The 14,576-nt window shown below is 37.3% G+C and overlaps 1 protein-coding gene across 1 annotated transcript in view; it reads left to right on the top strand.

The window, feature by feature from the left end:
* Nucleotides 1–14,576, top strand: part of INVS (inversin) — a 144,414-nt gene that overhangs the window by 314 nt on the left and 129,524 nt on the right. The window contains exons 2-3 of the mRNA XM_082843192.1: nucleotides 2,754–2,883; nucleotides 13,203–13,369. Of these exons, the coding sequence (XP_082699318.1) occupies nucleotides 2,778–2,883; nucleotides 13,203–13,369 (273 nt within the window). The 5' untranslated portion in view covers nucleotides 2,754–2,777. The remainder of the gene's footprint in view (nucleotides 1–2,753; nucleotides 2,884–13,202; nucleotides 13,370–14,576) is intronic.

The following is a 14,576-nucleotide window of genomic DNA, read 5'->3' as shown; positions in this document are numbered from 1 at the left end:
TATAAAGACCGAGCCACCCCTCTGGGTTTCAGTGGAATGTGTCAATGACTTACCCCTAATTGTCTCTTTGGGCTCCTGTAAGGAATAGATGTGGGATGGACTGGGAAAGCACGTTGTAAACTGAAAAGCTCAGCGCGAGACTGATTGCTACTAATGCATGGATCACACCTGCAGGATAATTTAAAAATTCGTTAGCCAAGCAGTTGAGGAACAACCTGGCTGCCCCCGTTAGCTCTCCAGCCTCATCTACGAACACCCAGCCAGGTCCACGTGCCCCCAATCGTAGCCACACAATTCACAACTAAGTAGCCGTGAGGCATTTAACTCTTCTGTGGTTCTCCCTACTCCTTGCCTTTGCTTCAGCTTCCCTGCTGCCCGGAATGGCCCTAACCCCTTCTCTACCTGGATAGCCATCTCAAATGTCGCCATCCCTGAGAACGTCCCAACCAACCATTTGGTCCTAATCAAAATTACTCTTCCTTTGCTTATGACTACAGCACCACTAGTTTTCTATGGTTTTAATTATTAGAGCATTTATTACACTGGCTTGTTCTATAGTTAGTTAATGATGATTATACCTTTGCATTGTATAGCATTTCATAATTAACAAAGTGGTTTTGATTTTCATCTGTAAAAAATTTACGAATTGCATTAGCGCTAAAAAAAAAAATACGTATGCGTTTGAGCTTAAAAAAAAAGGAGGGGGGACCTTAAAGAATGGATTTCTCAGGCTGACAAAATTAAACAGTGATGGAGCCAAGATTTTTATTTAGGTCTCCTCTCTCCTAGGCCAGTGTTCTTATATCTATACCACTCAGCGACCTCTCTGACAGAGAGATAGAAATGAGGAATTAAAAAAGAGCAGAGACTCATGAGTATGAACTCATTACTCCAAGAAACTAAACTTTGACCCTGCTCACCCTCTGGACTTAGCACTCAGCCTATGACTTTTCATTCAACAAACATTCACTGAACACTAGCACCTGTTACTGTGCTAAATGCTAAGAATTATGAGATGAAGTATATATAAATATATTGGGCTGGCCAAAAATTTCATTCGGTTAGTGAATACGTTTTTCAATAAAGTTCTTCGTGAAAATGAAAAATGCCTTTTATTTGTACTTAAAACCGAACGAACTTTTTGGCCAACCCAATATATAACAGGTACAATTTTTAGTTTATTTTCAAAAGTTTTTTGTGATTCTGATGTGCCTAAAACTCTGATTACCTAGAATCTAAAGTGATAGGCATTAGAGTTCAGTACAGTGCCTAGCACATAGTTGGCACTCAACTTGTTGAATGATCAACTTGGTCTACCAATGTCATGTTTCATATTTTACAGAAAAGCAGAGCTGAGGCAGCCCAAGTGTTCACTCCATATTATTAACAGAACTGGATCTTGATCCCAAGTGCAATTACTCCTCTACCGTGTTTCCACCTCCACCCCTGTTTTGTAGCTTCTTTCAAGTCACTTTAATATAATCCTGCATATGACTGGTTTTTCTGACATGACAGATATGCTCAGACATGACAGAGTCTCTCAAAACGCCCATTTCTGCCAAGACGTTAACTCAGATTGTCAGCAAAATAAAGCCATGAAGAGCTGACTTTACCAAAATTAAGAAAATGCTTTCACTCTAAGGCAGAACTTGAACGAAAAATCTTCATCAATGACAGCCAAGTACTAGCTCATGAGTTGTGATAAATTTATTTTACAAAGCTCTCAGATCCTTGGGAGTCACAGAGATTGGAGTGTCAGTTTCTAGTAAAATCAGGAGAGGGCTTGCTTACCCTTATTGCAGATACTAACTGTAGCTAATTAACAGCTGCTCCCTTTAGATAGGTACGTATGCTCCACTTTGCCATGTTCCCCATGACTCCCCATGTTTCTTGCCCTTGTTACCTCCCTGATCCTTGTAGGCATTCAACTTTGGAACTTTGATATAGCATCTTTGCTTTAGGATGGAAGTTTAAGATCATTGATGAAACTACCCCTCTTTCCTTCCCATCAGATGCTTGAATTCTTCCTGCTGCATTTCTGACATAATCCAGCCTCTGCTTAAACACTCTTATGATAAGGAACTCACTATTTTCCTATGCAGCTAATGCATTTCTAGAAGGTTCTATCAAACCATATGAGACTACCAGTCAAAGCAAAATTTTTCCTTAATGAAAAATGGTTTATCCTAATGATATGGTTTCCAAGTTAAGTTCCTAAGGTCAAGATCTCTAACTAGGTATATTTCCCTGGTGGACACAAGGGGAGAACAAATATAAATTCCTCCTTTTGTGGGCATGAGAGAAAGAATGAAGTACCTTCTAATTTAGTGCTTAAATCTAGGTAATTCTAACCTGACAATTAAGTTCACATCATACCTATTTTGTGGCTTGGTCATCACCTTTATTCCCAATATCAAGTCTAATATTTAGTATTATGTGGAATCAAATCACCTGTATTAACTTAGCAAGTCACTGTGACTTTTGGACCCTGTGTCTAATGTTAAATATTCAGCCTTTTTTTTTTTCTCAGCCCCTGAGAAGGGTCTTGAAGCATCTAATCCTTTCATTTTACAGATGAGCAACTTGTACAAGGGGTCACCTAATTTACTCCATTATGGCAATTCTAAGACTAGGACTGTAGACTTTTTGAATCCTGGTGAAATATTTCTAGTAAACCATGTTTATAACGTACCCATTTAGAACTGATGAGATGGATTTCCTACAGATACTTATTGGTTGCATCATCATTTCAGGTTGTTCCAGTTGTTGAGAAGACTATGAACAGGTCAGAGAACTTGTTCTTTCCTGGTTCCTCATTAGCATCCCAAGTTCATGCTGCTGCTATTAATGGAGATAAGGGTGCTCTTCACAAGCTTATCATAGGTAAGCTCCAAGCTCCCCTTAAGTACAGAAACTTTAAAAAGAACTCTTTGTCCTAAGGAAGTTTGTTAATCTTAGTCTTAATTTGCAATTTACTTACACATTTTAATGGAAATACATTATTGTTTATATTTGGTTTCAGGACTTGGACAAGAAAGAAATTAAGTCCTGAAACTTAAAAATACAGGTTAAGATTAGATGAAAAGTACTTGAGAAATATCTGTGTGTTTGGCATTGAATCTGGATGTGTACTTTAAGGTGCTAAGAGAATTAATTCATCTTTGTAACAGCAGAGATCTGGAATGAGATATTGGCTAGTGAGCTATAACTTTTAATATATACCCAAAGTACTAATGTTTACAAATAATTTTAACGATTTAAAAAAAATTTTAACATCTTTATTGGAGTGTAATTGCTTTACAATGGTGTGTTAGTTTCTGCTAATGATTTAAAATTGATTCAGTGTTCTTATCATTGATTCAATTGATTGATTGTGTTCAATTAAATTGATTGTGTTCACCCTATCTTATAGTGAGAGAAAGGTCCAATATGGAGGCTCTAGAAGAACTTTCTAGAGAAGTTCTAGAGAATAAAGTGAATAGGAGAAAGACAGTGGGTAAGAATATTCCAGAATTGTAAAAATCACAAATCCACATGTTTACAAGTCATTAGTCCCAAAGAAAAGAAATAAAATAAAAATTTCTGTTATTTGTAATCTCTATACATACCAGTGTCTAGTGACATTATGATTGACAACCTGGGCTTTAAAATCAAGTCAACACTACTTGAACTTCCATACCTATTCTTTCAGAATTTATTTTCGCCCTACATTTCCAGTTTCTCCAGGAACTACCCATGCACCCTAACTGCTGGCTAGGCTTTCTATTCCTCAGTATGCCATGAATTTTCTCTTTAGTTTTCTCTATACATCTGTCCCTTCTCCCCTTTTCTACCTTCTACCCCCTTACCTTCTTCTCTACTAAACAAACTCCAATTCATCTTCAAAGACAAAATTCTTTTACCACATTCTCTGTAAAGATTTCTCTTCTCTATCAGAGGTGTGATCCTCACATTACCTCAGCTACCTACATTCAGTTACTGCTTGGAATTTGACATCTTCAGCCACCTCTGAATCACTCATTCAAACATCCACCATTCAACTAAAACTCTGTTAGTTCCAGCTCATTTGCTAATGAGAACAATAGTTTTTCAATGTCACTGAGACCCCCTGTCCATTATCTTCTCCACTTTCGACCATCAGTCTCCTTCTGTCTTTACTTTCGTCCCTATTCAGTCCTGATTCCATGGTCTATTACTAAAATCCTTCCCTTGGAAAAACTCCCTTTTCTTCTCACCTGTTACACCTGGCTATTGCAAGCCCAGCTCTGGATGGACCTAATCCATCTACCTCTGCCAAGCCCTGAACAATTTAACCTGTCTGGAAGATTTGTAACACCCTAAATTTAAGACTACCCATTTCATAAAGGCACTCAACAGTCTCTGCCCATCATACTACATTTCTCCATAATTACTGTTCCATACCTTCTCACTCTACCAAAACTCTGACTGCCGCTTCTCCCTCCGTCCCTTCTCTGCTAATGCTTTATGCTTCTTACCAAAAATGAAAACACTAAATAGGAACTCCCTCATCTTTCAGCCTGATATCTACAAATCAACCTACAGCTACACCCGTCTTCTTCTCTCTCCCTGCTAAAACAGAGCAAATATCCCTTTCTGTCAAAGATCAGTTTTTCCACACATACTCTGTATTATATTGCTTCCTATCTTCTCAGGGATCTTGTTCCATTTTTTTTAAACCTCTGATTACTATATCATCAACCTTTTCTTCTATTCTATATTCTTTTATCAACATTTAAACATGCTCTATTGTCTCCATTATTTAAAAATCCCTTCTCTGTTCCTTCATCCCCCTCAAGGTATTACCATATCGCTAAACTTTCCTTTGTGTAAGTGTATCAGTACATGGGCTAAACTGCTATAACAGTGACTTAAATAAGATAGAGGTATGTTTCATTCTCATAACAGTACAAAGGTAAGTGGGCAGCCTAGGGTGGATAAACATCTCTGCTTCGTAAAATCGTCCAGGGATGCTGCTAGGGCTTAGCTTTGCCATTCTCAACATGTGGCTTCCATCTCTGGGTCAAAGGCAGATTCTTCCACTGTAGTCACAGCCCAGCCAGCAGGAAGCGGGAAGGAGAGAGTGCAGAATAGCAATTTGTCATTCTGGAAATGGGTGGACTTAGAGCCACACCTAGGACAAAAGAGGCTAAAAAAAAATCTCTCTCCCTGGATGGCATCATGCCCAGCTAAAACGCAGGGTGTTCAGTTCCCAAAAAGAAGAATGAGAGAATGGATATGGGGACAATTATCACCCTCTGTCACCAAAACCAAGCTTCTTGAGCCACCTGCACCTATTATCCCCACTTATTTATCTCAATCCATATTTTTCTGAAAGAAAACAAAACATGCTTTCTTATTTTGAAATATACATATAGTGAAGTCCATAGAACATAAATGTTAAGTTTAACAAATAAATATAAATCAAACATCCATGTAATCATCACTAGGTCAAAGAACAGAACACTGTTCCCCCAGAAACCCCACTGCATCCTTCCCTCCCCCTTGGACTAATTTGCTGTCTTGACGTTTACGGTAATAATTATATTGTAGTTTTACCACCTAGTTATATATCTTAAACACTATAGTTTAGCTTTGCCTTTTCTGGACTTTTTTGGCTAAATGTTCCATGTTTACTTGTACTAAAAATTGTGTACTCAGTTATGTCACTTTCATGCTCAAAACTCTTTAATTGCTTCCCATTGTACCTGGAATAAAATTTGAAAGTGTACCTGTACCTCTTTCCCTCTCCAACCTCACATTTCACCACTCTCTTCCTAGAAAAACCTGCTTTATTTTCATTTCCCAAATCTGTAAGCCCTTTTCCATCTCAGGGCTTTTGCCTGAAATACTATTCTCCCCATTCTCTGTCTGACTGACCCTTACTCATTCTTCATATCTCAGCATTAAGGTCACTTATTCAAAGAGGCCTGCTCTGCCCATCCATTCTCAGTGAAATCTGTTCATCGTGTCCTGTCTTGGAACTCTGCAGTTTTCCTTCACAGAATTTATCTCAAGATTGTAATTCTGTGTGTATATGTATGACTATTTTAATGTCTCTCTCCTCTGTAAGCTAAGAGCCTCCATGAGTATAGACTAGGTCTGTTTAGTTCATCATTATATACACAAAATCCAGCACAGTGCTTGGCACATAGTAGCCACATGAGAAATATTTGTTGAAGGAGTAAATAAATATTATAATCATTCTTTAAGTATCTTTCCTCCCAAGAAGTCTATAATCATCTAGAGGGCTGAGATTAAATCTGAATTGAGTTGAATTGAACTGAGAGACAAGTTAGGACTAAATTCCATTGGAAAAAAAATTTATTTAAGTCAGAATTCCTCAAGAAAACATATCTTAAATAAATCTTTTATTATTTTAACATGAAATATAATCTTCAAAGGGAACAAAGTGTGTAGTATGTTGTAAATTCAAAACACTTATACAGGCTCAATCATATAAATTAATGTGTTACATAATAAAACTTGAAATATTCCTATAATTTTATATCTCCAAAGAAAAAATTCCTTAGAAACAAAGAAGCAATCATGATGTGAAACGAGTACAGAGCTGATAAATGTATTTATAAATTGGTCCCCTATGTTTTCTGTCATCTTGTCTAAGGAACCCCTTATTCATTAACTGACTTTGAGCTGTAACACTGTTCACCTTTTAAGAATTCTCCCATTTTTGTCTTCCGTGCAAAGACAATAATACCTTTGCTCTGTGGTATTTCCTAACATTTGTATATTCCTATCAAATAATGTGGTTTTTTTTAGTATTAAGGTACATCTTAAATTTCAGTGCATCTTGTACCTTCTTTTATATAGCACGAGAGTGACTATCTCTAAATATATGCTATTTCTCTTTTCTAAACTAGTCACATAGTACTACAAATGAGATATATTTTTTCTTCAATCTTTGCTCACCAATTGCTCAGTGAATTCATTCACTTGAGCATTTTCTGTTTTCCCTTCTCCGTTTCCATGGAGAAGGATGTCGTGATGTGTTTGACTCCATGGAAACAGATGAGCATCTCTTTCTACATACACAACTAATTAAATCGAACACTTTCTGTGCTGCCCATTGTTCAGGAGGAGGAGTGAAGAGGCTTTCCCTGAAAGACATCATTTTAGTAGCAATTCTTAGTGTTTAGTGTAATACGATGGATTAATGTTTTAACATAACTCATTACATCCTAGATTCAGATGAATTAGGGTTCAGTCCTGGGCCCTAAAAACATAAACATACATAGTAAAATCCTTACATGCTATGACTATCATTTATATATAAGTAGATTTTTCTTGTAATATCCATCTCAAGTAATTTAATTGAATACCAGAGACATCGTTGATAATATATTCTGGTAGATTCATTTTAATACTAATGTAGTAGAAAGGTTACAGATTTAGAGTCAGATAAACCTGAGTCTTGAATTCTGGCTTTGTCATTTATCAGTTATATTACCTTGGCTTGAACCACTTAATCTTTTTGAGCCCTCAGTTTCCTCATCTGTAAACTATAGATTATAACACTTTGCCTGTGGGACAGTTAAATTAGATAATGACTGTAAAACATCTAGCATCGCACCTGACACATTGTAGACAATAAATAGAACCTTATTACTATTATTATATCAGGTTGGATTTCCTGTAAAAGAATCCAATCTTACATAGTTTCAGAAATGTCTCAAAATGAAAAAGCTCTAAATGCTAAGAAAAAAAATGATGCTGCTTTCTTTGTGAAAACCAAACAAAATAACTTGTAAATATTCACTGTGTAATGATGGTTCCTGGCATTACTGCTAACAGTGTTTGGGGCATTTGCAGTGGTGAAGTGACCAAGCAACACCATTTCTGATTCTACTACAACTTTTGTTGGCCTGTCCATGTTCTACACTAATATAAATCTCTCTGAATCATTGTCTCTCTTTGTTTATAACATCTCCCAACACAGTAGTTGGGTGTGGCAAGGAGCCTCATAAGTGGTAGAGCAGTGACATTATTTCAGGTTCCTTCATCCTTTACTTCAACCCTGTCACTGAGGGTTAGGGTCATTGAATGTTTTATAAATGCTTGCTTATATACATGGATTTACAAATATACTTACATGCATATGCATCCATACTAATAATAGCAATAAAATGAGCCAAGATTCATAAAGTTATGTTATATAAGCACTGTGTTAAGCATTTTGTAACTTATGAACTCATTTAATAGCAAGACATCACAAAGAGTTTGGGGTACTCTCATTTCCCTCATTTCATAGGTCAGGAAACTGAGATGCAGACAGATTAAGTAACTTGTCTAATAAGTAACAGAACTGAGATTGAAGCCTGCAAGACTGATTGTAAAGCCCGTGCTTTTAACTACTAACATATGGGACCTCCATGTGTGGGTGGATATGTCTAGTATACATGCACATTCGTATGTATGAGTACATAGAGAATGAGAAAGACAAGAAAGATGATTAGGTCTAAACCTTGACAGATGAAATTCATAGTTATCTAGTTGGAACTTTTCTGAATTTTTTTTGTGCTATGAGCCCTTTTGGCAATCTGGTGAACTTCATGGACCCCTTCTCAGAAATATATATTTTAAGAGCTTAAATATAACATAATAAGAATCCAAAGAAAATCAGCTGTATTGAAATACAGTTATCAAAGTATTTTCAAATTATGATGTAGCAATATACTTGCAATCATTTTTTTAACACAGTAAATAGCAAGATCTAGTGGCAGATCTAACAACTATGATAATTTCGAAGTAGCAATGAGTGTAAATGATATTTAAGATACCTCAACAATGATAATGAGATGTGTAAAAATATTTTCTAAAATCTCAAGTACCCTCAAAATATAATATGTCCCATGTTATTATTATTATTCTCATTTTAAATTAGGACACTGAGACTCAGAAGTTAAGCAGTTTAAGAAGTTTAGTTGCATAGTTAATAACTGCAAGGTTGAAACTCAAACCAAGTCATTGGATTATGAATCCTATCTTCTTTCCATTGTTCACGTGTTGCCTCTATTACAATAAGCAGATATTTTTAAATGACCACAGATGATGGTGACAATATGAAAGGTGTGAAGAAGTAGATGAAAACAGATAAATGCATCTTTGATGCCACACAAAGGTAACATTTTAGAACAGACAAATAAGATATCAGTAGAGAATGCTGGATTTACTTGTGTTGGATAGTATGGCACCATAGCTATCGTGTAGAGTGTCACAACTGTCACTACAAGTGACAGTTATTCCTCTAACTGCTAGAGCTGGAGCTCTGGTTTCTACACATACATACAGAGACTCTTCTGCTTCAACTAGCCTTAAAATAACCGAATGCAGCAGAGCAATCATGGTTCCACCTCAGCTTTCTGATCTATGTTCAGACTGAGCACAAGCAGAATGCCAACCCCTGTTGGTCATGGATTAGAGGCTACCTCCACAGTTGCCAGAACAATTAAAACAACACAGCACACTAGCCAGCTGCATTCTATATTAGCTGTTCCTGGCAGGAATGCAAATTTAAATGCACTGCCATCCAGTGAATATTAGTTTACATCATAAGCCCCACATGTGTATAACATGTTGCAGTTACCAGACACAAACGATAAATCATTTAATTCATTCATCAAAATAAGCTATGGTGGAGACTGGACAGGTATTGGCTGAATGTTGTTAACTGAGGAAATGAAGGAAGGGAGTAGGGTAGCTAGATAAAGAAGCAGGCCTTTCTCAGTTACTCTCGTTCAGGAAGCTCACAACTTAATGGGACACTCACCACTCAGAAACTAGCCATAGAACCACTATCCCCCTAAAAGCAACTCAAAACAGGACCCAGGTGAGAGTAAGTGCTGCTTTTTCTAATTATGACTAGGGGATACATGCTTCCAGCTACCTCAGATGCAGAAATTTTCCTTATAGGCACAACATATTGGATGGTGGTGACATAACCCAATTAAATCTGTTGGAAAGTATAAATACCCGTTACACAAAAGCAAAGTATGTCAGGGATTGAAGAGAAGGCTTGAAGTTTCCCTGTATCTTACAGCCGACTTGGTAAGAATGGAGCAACCAGTGTCTTGGGAGGTAGAGTGACCTATTATCCTTGTGGTTCTGACTCCACTTTGGCCCTGAGAAACCTAATCAGTTAGGATTGTCCCAATGTGTGATGATTGCCTCCATTTATCACATTTGTTCTTGTGACCACAGGTCCTAAATCCTCTCCTTTACTCAAGCTTCCAAGGAAGAATCTCACTGGATTTAACATTTCTTAAATGTTTTTAATGGTCCATTTTAATGTATATGTAGCGGAGTGTTTTGTAAAAGCTTTATTGAGATTCACCATACCAACATACCATACAATTCACCAATTTAAAGTGTGCAATTTAGTAGTTTTTGTATATTCACAGAGTTGTGTTGTACAAACATCAGCATAATTGATTTTATTTCATTAGCCCCCAAAAAAACCCTGTACCCTTTAGCTATGACCCCTCAAACACTCCTCTTTTCTCCCTACCCCTGACCCTATGCAAGCACTAGATATAAAATTCTGGGTTGACAGTTCTTCCCCCTCCCAGCAACACTTGAAAAATGTTGTGCTATTGCCTTATGGCCTCCATAGTTTCTTATGAGAAATACACTGTAATTTGAATTTAGTTTCTAGAAATTTGATTTTGATTGACTCAGTATGGATTTCTTTGGGTTTATTTTGTTTGAGCTTTGTTCAACTTCTTAAATTTGTAGGTTTGTGTCTTTCACCAAATGTGGGACATTTCTAACCATTATTCCTTCAAATATGTTTTCAGCCCTTCATTCTTTTTCCTCTCTTTCTGGGACTCTGACGATATAAATGGTAGAAACTTTGTTATTATCCCACAGAGCCCTGAGACTCTGTTGATTCTTTTTGTTTCTATCTTTTCTATCTGTTGTTCAGACTGAATAATTTCTATTGGTCTGTCATCAAGTTCATTGATTCTTTCCTCTGTCATTTCCATTACGCTATTGTGCCTATTAGGTGAGATTTTTATTTTGGTTATTTTATTTGGTTTTTTCCTTTTTTTTTTTTTTTTTTTGGCTGCATTGGGTCTTTTGCTGTGTGCAGGCTTAGTTACAGCAAGTGGGGGCTACTCTTCATTGCGGTGCACGGGCTTCTTATTGCAGTGGCTTCTCTTGTTGTGGAGCACGGGCTCTGGGCATGTGAGTTTCAGTAGTTGTGGTGCACAGGCTCCGTAGTTGCAGTGTTCAGGCTCCGTAGTTGTGGCTCACGGGCTCTAGAGCACAGGCTCAGTAGTTGTGGTATATGGGCTTAGTTGTTCCGCATCATGTGGGATCTTCCCGGACCAGGGCTTGAACCTGTGTCTCCTGCATTGGCAGGCAGATTCTTAACCACTGTGCTACCAGGGAAGTCTGGTTTTTACTTATTTTTAAACATTTATTATTCTAAATTTTTCACTGGGTTCATCTTTATATTTTCTCTCTTTGCTGAGACTTTGGATTTTTCCATTTGTTTCAAGAGCATTCATAGTTGCTCGTCAGAGCATTTTTATGACCATTGCTTTAAAATCTTTGTCAGATAATTCTAATATCTGTATCATCACAGTTTTGGTGCCTGCTGATTGTGTTTTCTTGTTTAATATTTTCCTGGTGTTTGGTTTGTCTAGTAATTTTGGATTATATCTTGGACACTTTGTGTATTATCTTATGAGACTCTGGATCCTACTTTAAATCTCCTATTTTAGTACACTGACAATCTGTTTAGGTTTAGAATGAACATTTTGGTCCAATTTTGTAGACTGTGGTTCAAATGTCAAGTTAGCTTTGAGAGCTCTTGTGAGTTATTTTCTGGTCTGCCCCATTTTTGTGCTAGCCAGGCCAATTTAGAACCTAGGAAGTATCCCACCAAGAGTACCATTCTCAAAGCTTTTGCTATTTTGACTCTGGTCAGTTTCACATATGGGCTGCTCAGTTATCCATGGCATCATGCACTGATTTAAAGAATTGCTTTCTCTAGCTTCCTCCTCTCCATAACCTTTCCCCACTCTCTATTTGGGAAGGGGTAAGGTACCACCTTGTTGCCATCCTTTGCCTAATTCAGGGCACAATGCTTCATAGGGCTCCTCCCCACAGTCTCTGCAATATACATTGGAGAGGAAAAGAGATACAATTTGTTTGGTTGTATGTGCTTTTTTTTTTTTTTGCAGTACGTGGGCCTCTCACTGTTGTGGCCTCTCCCGCTTGCGGAGCACAGGCTCCAGACGCGCAGGCTCAACGGCCATGGCTCACGGGCCCAGCCGCTCCACGGCGTGTGGGATCTTCCCAGACCAGGGCATGAACCCGTGTCCCCTGCATCGTCAGGCAGACTCTCAACCACTGCACCACCAGGGAAGCCCTGTCGTATGTGCTTTGAGTAGCAGAAGTATAGTCAAAAGAGTTCACTCCTGCAGAGCTACTCCCTTCCCAATATTTTGACTGGAGAGAGCAGGCTTCTTGGGGAATTTTGTGTATGTGCCCACTGGTATTTCTGATGAGCTACTTTAGCACCCAGGCTGGCTTTATATAGGAGGCAAAAAATAAATAAATAAATAAATAAATCAGGGAACTCAATAGCAGGTTGTTCCTGAAGTGTCATAGTTCCCTAACCAATTTGCCTTCTTTTCACCACCTTTCATTTATTTTGCCTGGGGTGTTTAGTTTTAAGTAGCAGGAGGATCATGATAGTATGCATTTGCTCCATATTGTCTAAAACAGGAAGCCAACCATGATTCATTTTTGTAGATCTCAAAAACATACCACAATGCCTAGTGTATGATCTACACTAAGTATTTTTTCACAAAAGGAGTAAGGGAGGAAAAAAATAACCTCACATCTCAAAATGTTATTTAGTATGACAGAGTTGTTAAGAACATACTCTTTAAAGTCAACAATCAGTTTGAATTTTAGCTTCACCACCTACTGTTATTGTAATGTGTACAAGTTACCTAACTTCTCTAAGTCTCAGTTTCCTATACTATAGGGACAGTAATATCTATCTCATAGGGTGAGTAAAAATGAGATAATATATTTAATGCATTTACCACAGTACTTGATAAGAAACAGCTAGTAAATATAGTTCATAGTTATATTAGTAATAAAAACAATAATTATCAAATATCACTATCTGTTTCTTATCCTCCTAGGAAATTCTGCCGTTAAAGACAAAGAAGATCAATTTGGGAGAACACCACTTATGTATTGTGTGTTGGCTGACAGACTGGATTGTGCAGATACTCTCCTGAAGGCAGGAGCAGATGTTAATAAAACTGACCATAGCCAGAGAACAGCCCTCCATCTTGCAGCTCAAAAGGTGAGAAGTAAAACTACCGTGAAGAGTAAACCTTTTCTGTGGTATTTGTTAATTGATTAATGGAACTGTGAGATGGACAGATGGTAAAGAAATCACAGGCATATAACTCGTAGTTTCATATGTTTTCTCTAAAAGCTGTAATCTTTAAACTGCAGAGAGTAAGCACAGATAACCGTCAGTGGCTGCTTTCACTTATCCAAGTTCCTCCAGCGATGAAATTTATTTTCTGATCTAAAGTTAAGTTGGGAAAAAGGAAATAAAACTATATGTATTAATATGATTAAACTATATTACAAATCAATTTATGCATGAGAAAAGGCAAAGAAAAAAAGAAAACCACCACACACTAAATTGTCAATAGTGGTTGGATTTGGGAATTCGCTGGCGATCCAGTGGCTGGACTCCACGCTTCCATTGCAGGGGGCATGGGTTCGATCCCTGGTTGGGGAACTAAGGTCCTGCAAGCTGTGCGGTACGGCCAAAATATATATATATATGAAATGTATATATATCTCAATAGTGGTTGAGTTTAAATATTGGGAAGATATATGAATTTTGGTACTTTTCATTGTTTAAAATGTTTTCCTTAATGCATGTTACTTTTACAATAAAAAGTTATAGTTGCCCATAAACTATGTGGCATTAGGGAGCATAAAAGAAATTTAATTTCTGAAATGTATTTTCAGATTTTTAAAAATCTAAATCTATTGCTAGTATAAATGATTTCAAGTTTTTAAAGGCTTGTTAAAAGCTCAGTTTTTTAGGATTAAACATATCAAAAAACAATAAAATGGGAAGCTTCTAAATTTATTTGAACTTATTTATCTGAAAATGATTTTTCTCACCATAAAATTTTGGTCTATAAAATATAGTTCCAGTGCCTGATATTTTTCTCTTTGTTATTTTAGACTTACGTATTTTGACAATTAAAAAGCAATGAAAATTAGTTAGATCCAGCAGAAACTATTAGAGTTATTTCCCATTAAAAAATGTGAACCAGATATAGCTGATTAATTGAGGGGTTAGAAAAATACCTTTTCATTAGTTGAAAGCATAAAAAGAGACTGACATTAAGATATACTTCTGGGCTTCCCTGGTGGCGCAGTGGTTGAGAGTTTGCCTGCCGATGCAGGGGACACGGGTTCGTGCCCCGGTCCGGGAAGATCCCACATGCCGCGGAGCGGCTGGGCCAGTGAGCCGTGGCCGC

Source organism: Leucopleurus acutus, assembly GCF_964270905.1.
Source record: "Leucopleurus acutus genome assembly, chromosome: 7".
Taxonomy (NCBI): domain Eukaryota; kingdom Metazoa; phylum Chordata; class Mammalia; order Artiodactyla; family Delphinidae; genus Leucopleurus; species Leucopleurus acutus.
The sequence above is the reverse complement of the archived record's forward strand: the minus strand, read 5'-3'. Positions and strand labels throughout refer to the sequence as shown.